This window comes from Chrysemys picta, chromosome 4 (genome assembly GCF_011386835.1).
Source record: "Chrysemys picta bellii isolate R12L10 chromosome 4, ASM1138683v2, whole genome shotgun sequence".
NCBI classification, from domain to species: domain Eukaryota; kingdom Metazoa; phylum Chordata; order Testudines; family Emydidae; genus Chrysemys; species Chrysemys picta.
This window is the reverse complement of record NC_088794.1, coordinates 39,267,042-39,280,375: the sequence shown is the minus strand read 5'-3', so window position 1 is coordinate 39,280,375 and position 13,334 is coordinate 39,267,042. Positions and strand designations below refer to the sequence as shown.

The 13,334-nt window shown below is 52.1% G+C and overlaps 1 protein-coding gene across 1 annotated transcript in view; it reads right to left on the bottom strand.

The window, feature by feature from the left end:
* The window catches only part of LOC135983252 (BLOC-2 complex member HPS5-like), a 28,824-nt gene extending 21,707 nt beyond the window's left edge, over positions 1-7,117 (bottom strand). Inside the window, exons 1-3 of the mRNA XM_065594057.1 lie at positions 6,974-7,117; positions 6,556-6,714; positions 2,366-2,525 (exon numbers count right to left, since the gene is read on the bottom strand). Of these exons, the coding sequence (XP_065450129.1) occupies positions 2,366-2,525; positions 6,556-6,714; positions 6,974-7,117 (463 nt within the window). The remainder of the gene's footprint in view (positions 1-2,365; positions 2,526-6,555; positions 6,715-6,973) is intronic.
* Between the last annotated feature and the right edge of the window lie 6,217 nt (positions 7,118-13,334).

The following is a 13,334-nucleotide window of genomic DNA, read 5'->3' as shown; positions in this document are numbered from 1 at the left end:
TTGAAAAAAATTGTTGATGCCCATGACTCAACAGAGCTGGGGATGAGGGGTTTGGGGTGTGGGAGTGAGAGCTGCAGGGTGGGGATGGGAATGAGGGGTTTGGGGTACAGGAGGGGGCTCAGGGCTGGGGCAGTAGGTTGGGGCGCGGGATGGGGGTCAGGGCTCTGGGCTGGGGGTGTAGGCTCTGGGGTGGGGCCAGGGATGAGGGGTTTGGGCGCAGGAAGGGGCTCCGGGTTTGGGGGGGCACTCAGGGCTGGGGCAGGGGATTGGGGCATAGGCTTGGGGCGCAGGCTTACCATGGGCGGCTCCCGGTCAGCAGCACAGCGGGAGTACTAAGGCAGGCTTTCTGCCTGTCCTGGCACCATGGACCCGAAAGAGGCCAGCTGCAGGTCCGGCTCCGCATGGCTCTCACCCACAGGCACCACTCCCTCACAGCTCCCATTGGCTGCTGCTGGCCGCTTCTCGGGCACAGCACGGTGTTGGAACAGGTAGGGACTAGTCTGCCTTAGCCAGACAACACCGCCAACAGGACTTTTAACAGCCCAGTCAGCGGTGCTGACCAGAGCCGCCGTGACCCAGTGCCTTACACTCTGCGACCCAGTACTGGGTCGCAACCCACAGTTTGCAAACCACTGACCTAAAGCACCAAATGAAGCTCACATACACTGAGATAGAGAAGCATCTAGGACTTTTATAGTTTGAAATAACCAGCCACTTGAAATCACTAACTGAGCAGCAATAGGAAAACTAACTCCAAATGTGTAAAGCCAAGTCTCTTCACTTGAAAGTTTTACTTTCTAAAATACATTAAGATGGCATAACCAAAAAGTAAAGATGGGTGAACAAATATCACAAATGACAAGTGTAAAGTTCATTGACACAAAACATGCATTTATTAATAGTACAAAACTACCTAAAGATGGCATTAGCTCTTAAACCTTTATTTTTTTCCACTCGTTCTTGACACACATGATGAGAAAGTCCACCAACACCTTGGCAAAAAAATTGTTGCACTATGAAATTTTAGTTCCTGATACCAACAGATTCAGTAAAAAGAGAAGCCAAAGAAACCCTCTGACATATTTTCATACACTTCAGTATAATCTACCTTGATTTTAGAAAAGAATGAGTCTAACAATACAGCTGCATTCTTCACCTTCCCTCTTGCAAGATCAGGGAGATCACAATGGGCGCCATCCCTTCCTACAGGACACTCCCACTCTGCAGGGGATAGCAGGTTGATTCCCTGATGAGAAGGGAGTTTTGCTCTCTGGCCCCACTTAATTTTAGGTCATCAGCAACCCAGGGGTCAGGAGAAAAGAGACTCCACAACTTCTCATAGCTAGCAGCTCTAAATTGGGTGGGTGAGGTTGAAGGAGTTTAATATTTAATAGGAATGGGCCTTCAGGTCTGCCTCATCCAGCTCTTCTGGTGCATCTGAAGAGACAGCTCACTATAAAAAAAAAAAAAAACCCAACACTTTCCCTATAGCATTGGAGTACATTCCCAGCAGAAGACCAAGAGCATCTCCCTCTCTGCAGGCCATTCCATCCCCTCCCCAGCTTTAAACAGCTTCCTCTATCAACACAGACAGGCAGCAGCATAGAAAGGAGCTACTAACAAAGGTGTGTTTTTTCAGAAAGGAGAGATCACGCTACCCCTTGAAAAGCCAGAGAAGCCTCTAACTTTTGGATGGATATTTGTTGGGGGAAGAAAAGAACAAAGCTGGTTGGGTGGAATAACAGGGTTTCTCAAAAGGTTGCACCCCTCATACACTAATGTGTAAATGTACAGGAGGGAATCCCTTCCAAAAAAAAAAACCCAGAAGAGAAACCCTGCAAGAAAGTTAAAAGCTCTTGACCCACACGTAGCAGCTCCCTGGCACCAATATAAGGCCTGGCTCAACTAGAGTTAGGATAGGACAACAAAAGCGGAAATCAGGCTAGCAGAGTCTGGATTAATATTGATGCAGGGTAGTTTGCCTTAATGCTAAGAATAACCTAGCTGAGTTACCTATGGAAAAAGGAAATCTTGAGTGAAATCCTGGCTCTACTGAAATAAATGGGAGTTCTACCATTTAGTTCAATCGAGTCGGGATCTCACCCCTAAAGTTTTCAGTACAAGGTTTTACTACAAGAGGCCACGGAAGTGGTGACTTTAGGTTTACTACTAGCAAGATGTGGCACATGTGATTCACCGAACAGCTTATAGGGTTTAATCAGGGATATCTAAATGGTGGAAGACAAATGGAATTTACAGCTATGAAGGGTTTTATTGTTGTTTTAAACCTAGACACCATATCACCAGCTACTTGTTGAACACAAAGAAGGCAACTGAAAAACATATTTTCATTGCAAGCCATTACCAAGCTCCACCTGCTCTTCTTCCTGGTGTGCAGTAAACTCTTTAAGTCTCTCATCTTCTGACAATGTTTGGCTGTTTAAGGAACAAGAGTCTTCATCTGACTGACTGCCTCTTCGACTAATAACACGATAAATTCCAGAGTCTAAGACACTGAAACTTTCCTGTAGGGCAAATAATAAAGTCACATGAGCCACAAAAATATCCTTATTAACCCACACTGAGAATTCAGTGCACCACCAGAGCTTTTAATCTGAAACCTTGAAAATAAACACATATGCCACATAGTTCAATTTCTTTATAAATATTCAAAGTAAGAGTTAAAATGAAACTTTTATAGGAAGAGTAACTACAAAAAAACCTGCAAGTCTGGTGGGCTGAGCACAAGATGAGGAACTAAGAACTCCTCGGTTTTAATATAATCTCTGACAAAGCCACATTGTATCTTGGACAAGTCACTTCCTCTCTGCACTTGCCTATAACGGGAGTTTTGGTCATGGTATAACTGCAGTTAATGGATTCTTAAATAACTAGTTAGCTAACACAATTGTAAGTGCAATTATAGATCCTCCACAAAAGTTTGCTCCAAGACACATGTTTCTCCCTGGTCATGGTTCAGCTCAAGCTGGGCATTTCTACATCTCTACAACATGGATAACCTCACAGGATGTTGTGAGAATAATTAGTTGTCTAAAGTGCTTTGAAGATGAAAATAGCTATGTAAGTGCTAAGTATGAAGCAAGTTTTTCCTTTTCACAAGATACTAAAAGTTAGGGTCAACACCTAACCAACCACATGAGTAAGACAGCACTTTTGTAAGTAAGATTAAAACCAATTTTTAAAACTGAGTAAAAGTCTTATGCCCAAATGAGGTCACATTTCCACACAAACCAGCATTTTCTGAGGAATGTTACAGCACTCTAAAATATAGCTTTAGAAAAGAAATATTGTCATGCAGGAATCATGGTGGATCAGAGAATAGAATTAAGTAGCCCTAGATGAACATGAAATCTATCGAATCATGCCCTTACAAATCTAGAAAACTGCATAATTAACATTTTTAGGTTCCTACCCCAATTAGTCTAGTTAGTAATAGACACCCTAAGTATCTTGCAGTGTGATTGTAGCCACGTTGGTCCCAGGATATGAAAGGGTACGTCTTCACTTACCGGACGGTCCGGCGGCAGGCAATCGATGTTCTGGGATCGATTTATCGCGTCTGGCTAAGACGCGATAAATCGATCCCGGAAGTGCTCGCCATCAACGCCGGTACTCCAGCTCGGCGAGAGGAGTACGCGGCATCGACGGGGGAGCCTCCCTGCCACGTCTGGACCCGCGGTAAGTTCGGACTAAGGTACTTCGAATTCAGCTACGTTATTAACGTAGCTGAATTTGCGTACCTTAGTCCGAAGTGGGGGCTTAGTGGGGACCAGGCCAAAGAGACAAGGTGGGTGAGGTAATACCTTTTATTGGACCAGCTTCTGCTGGTGGAAAGTACAAGTTTTTGGGCTATGGAGAGCTCCTATTCAGATCTGGGGAAGGAAATCAGAGTGCGTGAGCTAAATACAAGTTGGGACAGATTGTTAAGCATAAGGGATAATGCATGTTGTAGGTAGCCACTTCAAAGGAAATGGGCAACAGAGGGTTAGATTGTTATGCATAAGGGATTTGAAGTGGACAATTAAGGGTAGCAGGCAGTGGGGGGGGAGAAGAGAGGAGGGATTACAAATTGTTGTAATGGACCGTAAAACTAGTGTCCCTGTTGAATCCATGTTTTTCGGTGTCTAGCTGAGTTATTAATTTAAGTTCCCAGGCTCATCTTTTGAAGTATTGTGGTATTTGAGGGCGAGTATTGAAAGAACAGATATGGAGCGATCACTTTGTGAGAAAAGTTTGCAATACGTGGTTTTATCTTTTATCATTTTTTTGAGAGAGTTCATTCAAGAATGTAATGATTGACTGGTTTCACCCACAAAGTTGTTTTGAGGCATTTGATGTACTGAATGAGTTGCGATAAGCATGTGTAGGACCCATGAATCTCAAAAGGTGTGTTTGTCGTGTGAGGTACCTATCATTGCAACAAGGGAAATATGTCTGCAGGTTTTGCATCTGTTATTCTGGCAAGGTTTGGTGCTGCTTTAAGTTGGTTACAGTGGGGGGCTTGCTTCTGATGAAGAGCTTGGCAAGGCTGGGGGGACTGTTTGAGGACAACGATAGGGTGCTCAAGAAAGGTTTACTTCAGGATATGGTCCGCATCAAATATGGGTTTTAACTGTATGATGATACCCACTATGGGTTCCAATGTGGGGTGGTAGGTGTCAACTGGGAACTTAAATTTGTAACTGGTGGACAACAAAACCCATGGACTCAAGAGGAACACTGGTTTTATGGTTCATTACAACAATTTGTAATACACTCCCACCGCTGCCTGCTATCCTTAATTGCCCACTTCAAATCCTTTATGCATAACAGTCTAACTCTCAATTGCCCACCTCTTTTCAAGTGGTCTCCTACAACATGAGTTAACCCTTATGTTTAACAATCTGTCTTAAATTGTATTTAGCTAAGGGCTGGTCTACACTGGGGGGGGGGTCGATTTACCTGGGGTCCACACTGCGCGGGATCGACGGCAGTGGTTCCCCTGTCGACTCTGCTACCGCCACTCGCTCCAGTGGAGTTCCGGAATCAACGGGGAGCGCGTTCGGGGATCGATATATCGCATCTTAACGAGACGCGATATATCGATCCCCGATAAATCGATTGCTACCCGCCGATACGGCGAGTAGTCTAGACGTACCTTAAGACACTCTGATTTCCTTCCTCAGACCTGAATAAGAGCGCCGTGTAGTTTGAAAGCTTGTACCTTTCACCTACAGAAGTTGGTCCAATAAAAGTTATTGCTTCCCCCCAGCCTTGTCACCATAAATATCTCACCACTATCAGTGAAGAAAGGCAAATATAATATAAACCTTTTTTCTAATCTGCAGAGTGAAGGATTATGTGACACTGAGCCAGCGAGGGTTAAGCAACCAGCAGGCTGGTTGAAACAAAATCCATCTTTAAGGACATATTAGAATAGTACTGAAATGCTAAACAGGACCATTCCTTGTATATATTTAAGAAAGCCATGTTAAATAGACCAGAGTTCTTGAAATATAAACCTCTACTGTTAGAGAATTAGGAGCAGCTATTAATTGTATTTGTCTGTTTACCTATATCTTATTATAAATTTAACAATGTAATCTAATTAGCTTGTAGATGCTAAACTTCAGTTCCTGTCTGTAATGTTTCATTACTATATTCTATTGATTCAGAGATCAAAAAGAGATATTAATATTTAGATGAGACTTGTGGTGTAATAATATCATTGTCTTTATTTCTCTTTGAAGTTTGTAGTACACTACCTATGAACCATTTGAATGGGTAATATGTGATATGCTAATCAATGCAACTAGTTTATCTGCATATACATAGGAAATGCTTTGAAGCTAAACTTCTACATGTAACAATATAGTTCCTATTCTTCATCGGGAAGGCACCTGCTGTGATCATTTGCTGTCAAAAGACTTATCTGCTGAGCTTCAGCTATAAAGGGCTCGGGCCTGACCCTTATTATTTCAGATCTGCTTAAACTTTGATGGGGAAGTCATAAGACTGAGGTCTCCAGGTGTACCCTGAATTATCCCTGCAAATTCTCATGGAAGAATTGGAGCAAACTCTACACATCGACTGCCTGTTGGACTATAACCTACTGAACTGATTCAGGAAGGACTTTTACAAATCAGCATCCTCACTATCTCTACTGACCTAAGAACTATACTCATATCTGTATGTATAATGCTTTTTAACCACAGTAATTCTCTTTTCTTTTTAAATAAATCTTAGATTAGTTAATAAGAATTGGCTGTAAGCGTGTATTTGGGTAAGATCTGAAATATTCATTGACCTGGTGGGTAATGTGTCTGATCCCTTGGGATTGGTAGGACTTTATATATGGTGAATAAGGTTTTAAATAATCCTCACCATATAGACTTGGCAGTCTGGGTGGGAGCCAAAGGCTGGATTGCTTAAAGGGAACCATTTTCAGAATCGTCCCTGCAGCAACCACGATTACAGATGGCAATAGACAAGCTTATAACAAAAGGAGGAAGAACTGAATTGGGGGGAAAAAAAATCAACTTTATATACACCTACATGTGATGAAATACTGCTCCTTCTGCTGCTGCATGCAGAATCTAAAGGTTCCAGCTTTGATATCAATTCTTCCAGTTGGCTAATGACATCACTTTGGGTTGAGAGGTCCAGCTGCGATTTTAAATGCTCTAGTTTGTCTAGAGGCAAAAATTTTCTTGCCAAACAATACAAAAAGGAAGAGGTTTGTTAATATTCTTATTGCTCATATGAAACATAACAGAGTGTTTTAATTTATTACCCATGCAATTATAGGCTAAGTTTTCTAATAAAGGAGTAATTGCTTATTAGTTCTACAATTACATTTCAACATGACAAAAAGCTCCAAAATCCAAAGTGCAAGTTTTATAGGATTTGGTTTAGGACAAAAGGACTTAACTGAATAGATGTAGTAGAGAGGTGGGAAGAGGTCATAACTTACTCTGCAGGAAATAATAGAGTTCTGGAAGAGACAGCAGACTCTGGCAGCAAGACTCCAGAAACCTCTTCTTAGCAGACGTCCCCATCCTGGGGAATTCGGCTGAGTTCTAATGGAAGGGAGAGGGAGAGGGGACTCCATCAGCATTTTCCTGTCAGCTCCCAGTCCCCGCCTGGGCCAGGACTCTCCTTCCCCTCAACCCCTCTGCAGGAGATGCTAGAGGATAGGAGCTAGAGCTGAATCCTTAGTTATCTCTGCCCGCAAGGGAGCCCGGAGGACAGAGATGTGGGCAGGGCCCTCCAGGAGGATTTGCTTCCCCAGCTGCTCCAGGATGACAGGAAGGCAAGAACCTGGAGCCTGCTCCCCTTACAAGCGAGAGTCGCCACTTAACCAGGACAAGAAGAACTTGACTCAAGCCAGGCTCATTCTCTGCTCTGACTCTGCCTCCCCAAGAGGATCACTCCTAGCCCACAGCCCCTGCAGCTGCAGATCCTCCAGCCCGTTGGAGCCGGCCCCCCTACGCCTGGAGTCAGGAAGCTGGGCTCAGAGGCCACTTACGTCAAAGTCAGGGAGGGAGATGACGGACGTGAGCAGGGCCGCGCTGCTCCTGATGGCCCTGGCTCTCTCTCGTGGCACCCTGGACACGGTCCAGTAGTGAATGTGCTGTGGGGAAAGGAGGCAGCTCAGGATTGATGAGGGGGTGCATGTGTAGTGCTAATGCCCCCCCCCCATCCCAAGGGGGCTGAGACATTGCATGCGGTGGGGGTGGAATATCTGATTCATTGACCGCAGAGTTTTAGAAGGGGACTCTTGCCCCCAGGACGATGCTTGTATCCTGCAGGTCACAGCTTGTCATTGTCTCTCTAGATTGGGACAATGCTCGGTGTCGGGGCTGGTCCCATCCTCCCTGAACTGCTGATTCCTGAACAGCTCCCCAGGAAGGAGACAGACCCCTCCCCCCTCCCTGGCTCTCAAGTCCTTGGCTGGGTGAAGGGACTGAGTGTGAGCACAATCCCCCCAGGAATCTCGGGGCCCGTCAGAGACAAGGGCTGATTCTCTGGGGCCCTCCTGTTTCTCTAGGAATGAGGCTGTGGCTCTTCTCTGAGGACCATCTTCTGGATCTCCCAGGAGGGGTTCAGACTCTCACTCCCCAAGCCAGCCGGGGGCCCTGTGGTTAGTGCTCGACACAACCAGGCAGAGCTCTGGCTTGAAGTCCCAGCTCCTTCCTCTGTCCTTCAAGGAGGAAGGGCCTGACCCTGCATTGCACTGACTGCCCTGACCAAGGACGGCCACTGGGGGCCCAGCTAGGAGGACAGACTGGAAAATGGATCTAAGAGTTAAGGTAAAATTGCCCCCACCCCCTCATCGGGCTCACCTCCAAGATGTAGTGGAGCTTGTCCGTGTCTGGGGTCTTTTCCAGCAGGTTCCCCAGCATGGCGTCCAGGAGGTCTGGTATGACCCTATGCAGATCCTGCAAAGCAAGGGAGAGCCATAGGTCAGAGTTAGGGAAACTGGGGCTACACCTGCCACAGGATGGGAAGAGGAGTCTCTGGGAAGCACTGGTGAGACCCCCAAACACATATCCTGGCCTCTCTCATTCACATCCCACTGCAGGCAATTAGCAAGGATTCGGGCAGGATAACAGCTGGCTGATCTACCTGGACTTGGTTGGTGTCCGTCTGCGTGCCCAGGGTGAACACGGCGTGCAGCGTGGCTCGGAGGAGGTGGGTCTCCAGCTCCGGCTCCAGGGCAGGTGTCATGGTGCTGGCAAGAGAGAGGAGCTGGTATTAGACTGTGCAGTGCGGGGGTGGGACTGGCACCAACACGGACGTGAAACTGCAGGGAAATAGGCAGAGGCTGGCAAGAATGGAAACTGAGGCACCGAGCCAGGGAATGATAAGGCCAAGGTTTCCCAGACCGACAGTGGCAGGGCAGGAATCGCGCCTGTTCCCTGGACCCTGCTGCCCCTCCTGTATCTGATCCTGGGAGTCAGCCTCTCCCCAAAGCCATTGCAATGTGACTGGAGTGAAAAGAACAGAGCAGCCAGGAGAGGGAGTGGCCCTTCCTGCCACCTGTGCCAGAGGAGTCCCCCTTGGGAGGTGACCTGGGAGTGGGAGGGGCAGTGACTCCCAGACACGGGCCTGAGCAGCACCGGGGTTAGGGGAACCGGGCGGGAGGGTCTCGGTACCTGAGGTTGGCCACAGCAATGAGGGAGTTGGCCAGGACGGCGCCGGGTGGAGAATTAGGAGGAAGCTCCTCAATGAGCTCCTGTGAGAGGCAAAGGAGACAAAGGAGCGTGTGAGATTCGGGCCTCACTGACACTCCCCAAGGAGGAGATTACACAGACAGCAGGATCTCCCCAGCTGCCTCCCGCTCCTCCGATTCCTGCCCACTAATTCTCCCGTCTCCTCTCCCCAATCTTCAGCCCCAGCAATCCCTGCCCTCAGCTGCCCTCCAGCACCAGCCATCCCCCAACCATCGGCCTGGGGAGACCCCTGCCCCTCCCATGTCTCTGTCCACCCTCCAGCTGCCGGGCGCCGTGTCTCACTCACCACAATCCTCTCCACCACAGCCGCCTTCGAGCAGTGTGGCTCCAATGTGTCCTCCCCTCTCTGCTGGGCAGCGAGGCACGCGGGGTAGATGGCGTGCAGGAACTCGAGCTGCTGCGCCTCGTCCTGCGCCCACCAGGAGTGGGGTTAGGGGAGAGAGAGCCAGTTAGCCAGGGACCTCCCTGCCCCAGCCACACCAGCTGCAGGACTTAGGCCTGAATGGGGGATAGTGGGGACCTGCCTATTGTCCAAATCACCCACGACTCCTCCACAATCAGGGTCAGGAACTGGGACAGTGCCTGTGCGGGGAGGAGACCCCGGCTGGTGTGTGACAAACACCCCCATCTTGGGGGTCCCAGATCATGAAGGAGAAGGGTCCCCATTAGGGCCAAGACCTTCTGCAGGGGGTCAGGATGCTGGGAAGGAGCAGGACAATCTCAGTTCCAGCACAGCTGGGGAACGTTTGTACCTTTTCTCGGGCATGGAGCTGCTCTCGGATGTTCATGAGAGCAGCCTCCTCTGTTACCAAGTCTACCCGTTGTTCTTTCTCCTCGTCGTCCTCGGAGTCCCTGGCGGACGCTGCACCAGGGAGAGAAGGGGACAAGGTGACTCCTGCTGCCACTCGGGGGAAGGACAGGGGCATGGTGGGACAATGTGTCCCCTTCCCACCTCCAGGACATAGGGCAGATTGGGCCCCACACTCCCCCCTCTTAGTGATGGCATCAGACCCCAACTCCTTCAGGAGCCCATAGGAAAGAGACCCTCCCCACTGTCCTGGACTCCCTTGGAGGTGCCTCCCCCCACCCCTGCCCAATGGAGCACCAAGGACCAAAGTGGCAGCATCTAGTGTCCATGGGGTTCACATGGCTCAGGCCAGACACCTGGGCTGGAGACCCGCCCCCATAGCACTGCTCGAGGGCCTGGGCCCTGGCTGTTCACAGCCCCCTCCTCACCCCTCCCTGAGCCCAGCCTGGCTCCTCACCTGGAACAAAGCAGACGCGTCCGTCGGCCAGTCTGCTGTCCGAGTCGCAGGCACTGCTACTGTCCGATGTGGTGCGGCCCGAGCTGCTGGGGCTGGCAGAGGGATCCTCCACCTCCTGCCCTGGGGAGGCTGGACGGTCCTCACTGACCGGGCAGGGCGATGCCTCCTGTTGGAAGTTGGGGCTGGGCGCCTGGGGCCGCTGCTGCCCACACAACAACAAGCCCCAGAGCCACCCTGCCCGGTTCCGCCCCTGGGCTGGGTCCTGCCTGCCCAGCCGCAGCCTGGCCCAGCTCCATTTTGGCCTGGGAGGTGATGCTCCCACCTCGGCGCCTGTGCCGGGAGTGGGTTTCCTCCGCCAGAAGGCTGGGCGCTTCCACCTCCTGGCACGGCCGGAAGCTTCTTCCCCTCCAGCGGGGACGGAGGGGCCGCTTCGCTCCTGGGGAAGATGGTGGCTGCTTCCCTCAGGCTCTGGGGCCACCTGCAGAGCCTTCTTCCTGAACCTCCTCAGGAGCCTGGCCATCCTGGAACCCAGCGGGGAGCAGGCGTGAGTCTGGGGTCAAGGCAGCCTCTCACTAACCAGCCTGTTTGGTCCCTCCCCATCCCCGCCCCAGCCAGAGCAGCTCCTGCTCCCCCCACAGGGGTACAGGGAGGGCAAGCTACCCCCACTGGCAGGAGTTCATTGCATGCTCTGCTCCCACTCAATGCTCCCCCTCGTCATCGCTGGGGCTGCAAGAACGGGGGAGTCTCGTCCTTTTCGAGCACTGGGGTCAGTCACAAAGACACTGGTCACTTTGGACAAGCAGCTCCCTCCTGCCACCCCAGACCACACTCACACCCCCCCACCTCCCGCCCAGGCTAGAGAAGGAACAGAACCCAGGCAGGGCCGGCTTTAGGCCGATTCGCCCGATTCCCCAGAATCGGGCCCCGCGCCTAAGAGGGCCCCGCGCACTCACCCTGGCGGCAGTCGTCTTCGGGGGCCCCGCTCCCCTGGCCAGAGCGCCGGCCGGAGCGCGGCAGCCCCGCGGCCCCGTGACCCAGGCTGGAGCGCGGCAGCCCTGTGACCCCGTGACCCTGGCTGGAGCTCCGGCGGAGCGCGCCCAGCCCTGCAGTCCCGCTCTCCTGGCTGGAGCTCCGGCCGGACCATGGCAGCTCCGCGACCCCGGCTGCAGCTCCGGCCAGAACATGGCTGCCCCACGGCCCTGCGACCCTGGCTGCAGCTCCGGCCAGGCCCGGGGCCCCGCAGCCCCAGCCGGACCGCAGCAGCCCTGCAGCTCCACGACCCCGGCCGGACCATCGGCTGGACCGCGGCAAGCCCCATGGCCCTGCATTCCTGGCCAGAGTGCCATCCGGAGCGCGGCAGCCCCGCGGGGCCACCTCCCCCAGCCAGCAATCCGAAGTGCCGCCCCAGGAATTGGGCCCCGCACTTGCTAAAGCCGGCCCTGAACCCAGGAGTCCGGACTTCTCCTGGGAAACCATTCCCCACTTCAAAGTCCCTAGGCATAGCAAGGCTAGGGCCCCCTCGGTTCCCATTGATTTCCATGCTCAGCAGCTCACTGGGTCTGGCCCAGCTCACAGACTCTCAGCCTGGGGAACAGTCTCCCACAAGCGAAGGGCTGGGAGCCCCATTGCTGGGACCTTGCCAAACACACTGGAGACGGCTCTGGGGAAGCCTCTTCCCGGTCCTAGAGCGAGGGGGTCCTGGGGGCTGTTTGCAAATCCAATCTCCTTTGGGAGAGATTCTCTCCCCCTCTTTCTGCCTCTCCCCAGACAGACAGGGGACGCCCCCGAGGAACCCTAATGCCACTCACTTGCTCTGGTGACGGAGCGATGGATGGAGGATGTTCAGGGTCGTCCCTCGCCCTTCTCCTCACTCTCCAAGCCCAAGGCAGGCTGGAGAGGGTGGTGGTGAGCTGAGGAGTTACCCTGCCCAGGAAGCAGGCAGGGTGATGGCACGGGGCGATCGGCTGGCTGTGAAAACAAGAGTCTGTCATTTGCAAAGTGTAGAAGCATGCTCTCCACTCCATTTTCCAAATCCTGAAGGAAAATATTGAGTACTACCGGCCCCCGGACTGATCCCTGCCGGACCCACTAGGTACACCCTCTCCGTTGGACAGCCAGACATGGAGAAGGGCTCTTGGAGTCTGGGCTTTCAACCAAGTCTGCACTCACATTTCACTGATTACATCTAGACCACATTTCCCTCGTTCGCTTGTGAGAATGTCCCATGGGACTGTGTCAAAAGCCGTAGAAACACCAAGAGAGATCACATCTACTGTTTACCCACCTCCACTAGGCCTATAACCCAGCCAAAGAAGGAGCTAGGATTGGTTTGGAATGATCTGTTCTTGACAAGTTCATGCTCACTAGTAGGGTTACCATATTTTAATTTTTAAAAAGGAGGACACTCCATGGGGCCCTGCCCCAACTCCGCCCCTTCCCCGCCCCCAGCCCGCCCCCTGCTCCTCCCCCTCCCCTGCTTCCCGCGAATCAAATGTTCGCGGGAAGCCTGAAACAGGGAGGCAGCAGATAGGCTGGGGCGGGGTGCGGCGCAGCTCAGTCCGGCCCCCGTGGCCGAGCGGCTCCCTCTGGCGGCCGACCGGCCCAGGCCAAGAGGCTCTGGCCCCGGCGTCTCCCGCCCGGCTCGGGCCCTGGGGCACTGGCCCTCGGCCAAGAGCCCGCGCCCCCGGCCCCCAGCCGAGCACCATGCCGGCCCCCCGGCCAAGTGCTCCCACCCCCGGCCGAGCACCGCACCGGTCCCCCGCCCAGCACCGCGCCGGCCCCCGGCCAAGTGCCCCTGCCGGCCCCCGGCCAAGTGCCCGCGACGGCCCCTGGA